A 7500-nucleotide genomic window follows, 5' to 3' on the forward strand; every position below is an offset into this window, starting at 1 on the left:
ACGGGGGCGGGCGGTGGCAGTGGCGGGCGTAGGGGGCGGGACTGCGAGAGCCAGACGGACGTGAGCGTAACCGTCCACAACCTCAACCTGGTGGACAAGGTGAAGCGTCTGGGTGTGGCCGGGGGGGCGGCGCCCCGGGGCGGGGGGGCGGCGGGGGTCCACAGCCCCATCCTGGGGCCGCTGGGCGGGCTTAGGAGGCCGGGATCACCCTTCGGATCCCTGAACGAGGGGATGAGGAGAAACAGGAGCTACCCGGCGATGGTGGGGGCCAGTATGGCCATGAAGGGCCCGGGGCCCCAGGAGGACACAGAGCTGCTGCTGGCCACCCGGCTGCCCAAGCAGAGCAGCCTGAAGTAGGGGCCCCTGACACCCCCAACACACTGTAGTCACTGCTGTCTCTGGTCACATTACTGGGACTACTAGCTGCTAGTTACTCTTCCACTTGCGATGGGTAACTCCAACCCAGGAATAGCTGACTAATCTGGGGTTACTACACCCAACAGTTACACCCTCCACTGCTGTTACCAGCTGTCCCCCCCTCACCTGTTACTGTCACCACCACAGGACTCTGGAAGCCCCTCCTCCCCACACACAGACATCCCACTAGATGACTGATGCAGAATCCTTAGTAGCACATGCCTTTCTTTATAAGTAATATGGGACTCTGGGGTGATCTGGAGTTATGTACGTACTGTACCATTTATGATGGTCAAGAGGTTTTGCCAAATACTGTAAATGATAAGCATCATTATAGATAATCAATCCTTCGTACCCATGCCCCTCTGTTCCTTCTCTCACTCCCTCTCTCTCTTTTTCACTCGCTTTCTCTCTATTTCTCTATCTATCTCTATTTCACTCTATCTATCTCTATTCCACTCTCTCTGTCTCTCTCTCTGTCTGCCTGTCTCTCTCTCTCTCTGTCTGTCTGTCTGTCTGTCTGTCTGTCTGTCTGTCTGTCTGTCTGTCTGTCTCTCTCTCTCTCTCACACACACACACACACACACACACACACTCTCTCTCTCTCTCTCTCTCTCTCTCTTGATCCTTTCCCACAGGAGAAATAAGTGACTAGAGATTTATTGTAATCTTTTGTCCATGTTTAAGATGCATTAGTGTTTGTTTCCTAATTGACTATCCAGACAGGGAGACAAGCCTGGAGCTTTCAGCGTGGTCACAGAGTGAGGGAATGAGATCAGTACAGAAGACCCAGAAGTAGCTTGAGAAGAAGTAGTGATGGAGGGAGAGGAGGATGTCGTACTGTAGATGGAGGGATGAGAGAAGAGAGAGTCTTCCTGGAGAGAATGGTCGGAAGCTGTTTACTTAAGCGACTGTGGGATTGAAGATGGGATGCAACAGTGCCTCAATATTGTGTTTCACTGAGATCATAATGTCTGTTTCACTGAGATCATAATGTCTGTTCTGGTACAGAAAATAAGTTAAGCATGTCAAAGCTCTCACATTCATGATGTGTGTTTATTTATTAAAAATCTATGGTTAAACATGCAACAGTATTTTTCACTTTTTTTTTTTTGGTGCTTTCACGTACGCATTTCACACTACGTCAAACTCTCCCATTGTACATAAGACTATTCATTGTCATTAGATAATCCAAAATAACACACAATTGGAAATGATTAGAATATGTCTCACATGTAGATTATATGTAGTCAATATTCAGTAATGATCGAAATCGAATATTGCAGAGTGCAATCTAATTTCCCAATAAAAAAAAATCCCGAAACCTGGCTCCTGTCATTATGTTGTTTCACTATTCCTACAACAAGTGAGTCCAATTGATCCTCATATTTAATTATGTTCAATATTATGATAATTAATGGATGATGCCGACTGGGCCAGGCAGGAGGATTAGGGTGTAATTATGTTTAGGCTGTACTGGCTATCAGTGCTGGGGAACCAATCACCAGCAGATGGCACTGTTGATTATGACAAAGAATAGTGCCAAGTACAACTCCTCCATGCTCTCTCTCTCTCTCTTTTGCTCTCACTCTGTCTCTCTCACTTGCTGTTTCTCTCGCTCTCTTTCTATTCAATTCAAAGGGCATGAAACAAGGGAAACATGTTTACATTACCAAAGCAAGTGAAAAAAAACTAAATGAATGAAAACAAAACAGGAACAATAACAGGTAAACATTACATTACATTTTATAGAAAGAGGCATTAAAACTATTGTGTTCAGCAGTGTGCAAATAAGTACAAAGTATCTCTCTAGTAGTAGTACTCTCTCCTGTCCTGCTCAGAAAGATATTATTTGCTCATATCGGTAACCTCCCGGGTGATGTTGAGAGAGGGGTGAGTAGGGGATGATTCATATAGAGCAAGGCCTTATTAAGTCTCCATCAGATCTCTGGCCTCAATAAATGCTCCTGCTGAACAATCAGACAGGAATAAATGCTAATTCCAATTTCAAATGCCATGGTTGTCACTTCCAGATGAATGGATAATGTTTCATTTGGAGTAACATGTCTGTTCCTGTTTAATTGTAGATGAAACTAACCCTACTTGGTCACTGAACTGGTGTGGGTCATAAACAAGAATCACCAGTGCAGGGATTTGTCATGCTGTGCATAACGTGTGTGTGTGTGTGTGGGCGACGTGTGTGTGTGTGTGTGTGCTGTACTGTACATGTTTGAAGCAGGAGAGCTGTACAGTACTTCTAGGGTCTGCCCAAGTTCAATTCCTTCCACTGATAAATTGATATAATTTTCTGCTATTTTTGATCACTGACATGATCGATCAATTTATCTTCAACTCATTTCACAATACCTGTCCCCTATCAAGCAGGATGTATTTGCAACGCAATCATGAGGACTTGGAATCACTCAGAAATTAATTTACCAGAGTTGTCTAAGAGTTGTCTGGTAAATTAATTTCTCAGAGTGATTCAAAGTCCTCATGATTGCATTGCAAATACATCCTGCTTGATGAGGGACATGTATTGTGCAGATGAGTTGAAGATCAACCATTACGTCATGGACAATGACAGGAGTAGTGCTTCAACATCTGAGCTCTCTACTTCACATCATTATCAACATCATTATCAACATAAACATGAATTTAACATCCCACATATCCAGTTCCCTCCAAGCAGATGTTCGCTAGGTGAAGAGGTCCTTGGAGAGGAGAGGCTGTCTGTGCAAGACAGTTGCTTTTTAATCTTCATCTTTATCAGAGACTCAAACTGGAACTTTCCTTTCTCTGTCAGTGATACATTCAGATTCATAACTATGGCATTTGAGCTTTTTCTAGTGAGGATGTTGCAGGTTATTATAGTTAACGAAAACTAACTAAAAAACTAAAACTGGGGATGAAAAACATTTTAGTTAATGGAAATAAAAACAAAGACTGCTGAGTCGGCCTGCAAAGCCATCAACCTGCTCCACCTCCAACCCTCTCCAACTCCCTCCAGTACCTAGGACTATTATTTCGTGGCACCCCGTTTTTATGGCAAACTATCATTTACTTCCCATATTTTTCATGGCATCTTTTGCCTTGTGTTTCTCAATAAACCGCCTCTCCGGGCTTGAACTGTTCATCTCCCTCCTCCTTGCTGTGTGCCTGGGTCTTATGACCAGACCAAACCTAACAGAGGACATGTGCTTGTGGCTGTTTAAACAGCTCCAACCCTGGGAGAACTGTGTGTAAAAATGTTCCTGTATCAACCTGTAATGTGTGATACATCATCAATTACCATGGATCGACCTGTTGTACTGTCTAATGCTAATGCTATGACCATCGCAAAAGGTTCACTGACCTCTACACGCACACATGCACACTCCCGTGTGCACACACACACACACACACACACACACACACACACACACACACACACACACACACACACACACACACACACAACGCACAAACAGTATTCCCCCAGAGGCATCCATAAACATCTCTCTGAATAATTCACCAGTAGTCCATCAATCTCTCCCTCTCTCTCTCCCTCTCTCCATCTCTGTCTCTCTCCCTCCCTCTCTCTCTCCCTCCCCCCTCTCTGTATATCCCTTTCTCTCTCTCCATGTCTCTCTAACTCTCTCTCTCTCTCTACCCCCCCCCCTCTCTCCCACTCTCCATCTCTCAGGGAACATGGGAGTTCTCAAAACTGGTCACCAATATGAGGTCAGATATTTCTTACTTAAGTTGAATTATGTAAGTCTATCCAATGACCAAGAGATAAAATCAACAAATTCTCTAAAATATCTCAGAACATTTTCAGAACACAGAAAAGAGCTGTTTGTCAAGTTTGACAGGAACAGTCACAGCATTTATAAGAAATGTAACTCAGCATGACCAGAGGAGCCTAAAATGCCCCCCTGAGGTACTCTAAGACGCCCCCCTCTATGGCTCCTCAGTGCTTATCTTAATCTGAAGACATTTCTGAGTTGACACCAGTCTACCACATCGAAACATTTCCCCTGTCACATCTCAGTTGAGGGACTTAGGTAAATGGATATAATTTTCTGCTACTGGAAAATAGGCATATGTGTATATATCAAGTTGTTTAACATTAACTAGGGTGTTATACGTAACGTATCCCATTAGTTTGATAGATATATTAATTTACTTATTTTTTAGTAATTAAAGAAAGTATCAAATGTACCCTCCCTCCTCCTTCCCCCTCATAGAGACCTTATAATGTTTGTCTAGCATCGACAAACATCATTACATAATTGCCAGGCTCAGCCTCTCGTCCTCGGACGAACCCTTCATCCACGCTTCCAGTCATCTAGATCCTCCATACATCTGGCTAGTTTGACGATACTTTCTGCTCCTGCATCTTTCTTTAGTACGTCCATGTACATTAATGTGAGACACCCTCGTGATCGATGCCCGCGTGTTGGCTTCCACAGAACCAGTTTGCTGGCTGGCAGCTCCTGGTCTCTCCTGGTGTCTCCTGGTGTCTCTGGCAGTGACCTGCCAGCCTCCTTTTCCTGGCTGCTATTTTCTCCCTCACCCTTGGTGACCCCCCATACAGATGATCGTTCTTGTTGATGTTAAGTGCTGCATGCAGCATTCTGGTGTAGCACCCATCTAGGGACTTCTGCAGGGTGGGCTTCAGGGTCCAGCGTTCACAGCCATATACTGTAGGAGAAGGGACTCTACCGTCGTGTAGAAGAAGCTGAGTTTGATTTGGGTGCTTGGAGCTCCACACATTGGTCATGCCTTTCAGAGCCTTCCAGACTGTCAGTGGGATATTGAATTGTGTTCATGAATAGACTGTCCTTGCCATTTCTGAATTCAGCGTTAGCCTGAATGTCTCAAGGGTACATATGCCTAATGAGCTTCAGCCTAACATTAGCTGCTTTGTGATTCATAGAGGATGTGATTTATAAGCATGTGTTTGAATTTGAAAGGCCGTGCAGACGAGAAGCACGTTAGAAGCCCCGCAGGGGGAGTATCTTGCCCTCAGGGTAGATTTGTATCTTGTTTTGTATTCTATCATCAAACAAGCCAAACACTGACATTGCTCTTTGGGCTTTTAGGCTCCTCTGCCTTAAATAAATGCCATGAATAAATGGAAACATTTAATGTTTCCATTTATTGGAGGCAATGTAGTATGGAGTTAAAAAAAAATACAAATAAATTACTATCTGCCATACAATAGCATCCATTCTAGATGTTTATCGGATACCCAAGAAACATTCCTCCGAAAAATGTTTCTTCAGTATCCAAATACATTATCCAAGTGCAATGTTTCATTAACCCTTCACTGTCCTCCCAGTATGTTTAATTAACCCTTCACTGTTCTCCCAGTATGTTTAATTAACCCTTCACTGTTCTCTCAGTATCTGTTTAATTAACCCTTCACTGTTCTCCCAGTATGTTTAATTAACCCTTCACTGTCCTCCCAGTATGTTTAATTAACCCTTCACTGTCCTCCCAGTATGTTTAATTAACCCTTCACTGTCCTCCCAGTATGTTTAATTAACCCTTCACTGTTCTCCCAGTATGTTTAATTAACCCTTCACTGTTCTCCCAGTATCTGTTTAATTAACCCTTCACTGTTCTCCCAGTAGCTGTTTAATTAACCCTTCACTGTTCTCCCAGTAGCTGTTTAATTAACCCTTCACTGTTCCCCCAGTATGTTTAATTAACCCTTCACTGTTCTCCCAGTGTCTGTACCTAATGTGGCCAAGACTTGCTCTTTATTGGTGGAATGTGAGCCAGGAAGGAATGAGACATCCTGAGTGGTTGATTGGATGATTGTTTATTGATAATAGGATCGTTGATAACTCCTTGATAAGGTGAAGAGTACATTTGGGAGGTGGATATGATGACTTGTTTGACTGTCTGTGACATTTAACCTTCGTTCAGACCAGGCTGTCAGTCTACTATGATTCTGAACTGTAATCACTCTCTCTCTCTGAGGTACAATCAAGCACCACATTCAATCCCTTTTTCAAATGTGTCTATTCAGGCCTTGTGTTCCGTGTTCAGATCTGGGCTTGGTGCTACAGTATGACACCCCAACAGAAGATCATGTTGCTCAATTGTGAATCGTTTATAAGCTAATTGCATGTATTTGGTCCCATTGTGATTGTAGGGTCATTTTATCATGAGGGATCTTCTGAGAGAGGTTAACAGTGTTTCAGAGTGATTACTCTCGCTGCTAGTCCTCTGTCCAGACATGGACTGGTCACTGTTGGGTACAGGAGATTACTTCGTCAGGGAATCCTAAAATTAACATAATTCTCAATATCCCATTTGAATTAATCAGATTTGGCAAACACATGTATTTAACCTTTATTTTTCTGGGTTAGTCTTATCTTACCAAACAAAATCTCAAATCTTTTCAACCTCAAACCCTTGAAGAGAGAAAACAAAGAAATAAAACTTAAGGAGCTTTTCTGTAAAATTTGGCATGTGTATATATTGCATCATATAGTTTTACAAACAAATGTACATCAAATACATAATAAATATATTGGTATTATTCTCGTGAGAATGCATGAGGCACGGTCATCTTATGAAGAGTATTCGTACTCCTCCGCGCTGCGACGTCCAAAATCCATCCACCCCAAGTAGTCCCGGTCTTTTATCCGGTGGTTGGCACTCAGGCCGCTGGCTCTGCTGTTCACTGTTGAGTTCCTACGCACAGAACCTGGTGGGATGGAGGGATAGACAGAGAGAGAGAGAGACAGAGAGAGGGAGAGAGAGACAGAGAGAGAGACAAAGAGAGAGAGAGACAGGGAGAGGTAGAGAGACAGGGAGAGACAGAGAGAGAAAGGAGAGAGAGAGAGAGAGAGAGATGTGAGTATATATATTTTCTTTTAGCTGCAGGCAATGAGTTCCAGGAAAGGAGAGGAGAGAGTGAGACAGGCAGGATATGAGTAGCCTGCAAAATATGAGCCTGTGGGAAAAAAAAGGTCAACAGCTACGTCTGCGCTATAACGTTAATGGTCCAGCAGATGAGCCTGGCTCACTGTTCCGTTACTGCTGGGTGTGTGGCTCACCATGCCTGGTTATGCCTGGAGGCTT

The 7500-nt window shown here is 43.5% G+C and overlaps 2 protein-coding genes across 2 annotated transcripts in view; one reads left to right on the forward strand and one right to left on the reverse strand.

Annotated features, from left to right (window-relative positions):
* trak1b (trafficking protein, kinesin binding 1b) overlaps positions 1-357 on the forward strand; it is a gene marked incomplete at its 3' end in the record, with an annotated part of 13062 nt that extends 12705 nt beyond the window's left edge. Inside the window, exon 17 of the mRNA XM_084455191.1 lies at positions 1-357. This exon is cut by the window's left edge and continues 346 nt beyond it. Within this exon, the coding sequence (XP_084311317.1) occupies positions 1-357 (357 nt within the window).
* Positions 358-6986: 6629 nt separating this feature from the next.
* LOC311322861 (cholecystokinin-like) overlaps positions 6987-7500 on the reverse strand; it is a gene marked incomplete at both ends in the record, with an annotated part of 2818 nt that continues 2304 nt past the window's right edge. Inside the window, one exon of the mRNA XM_084454979.1 lies at positions 6987-7123. Coding sequence (XP_084311105.1) covers positions 6987-7123 — 137 coding nt within the window. The remainder of the gene's footprint in view (positions 7124-7500) is intronic.

The sequence above is a fragment of the Borostomias antarcticus genome (genome assembly GCF_949987555.1).
Source record: "Borostomias antarcticus genome assembly, chromosome: 21".
In the NCBI taxonomy this organism is placed as follows: Eukaryota; Metazoa; Chordata; class Actinopteri; order Stomiiformes; family Stomiidae; genus Borostomias; species Borostomias antarcticus.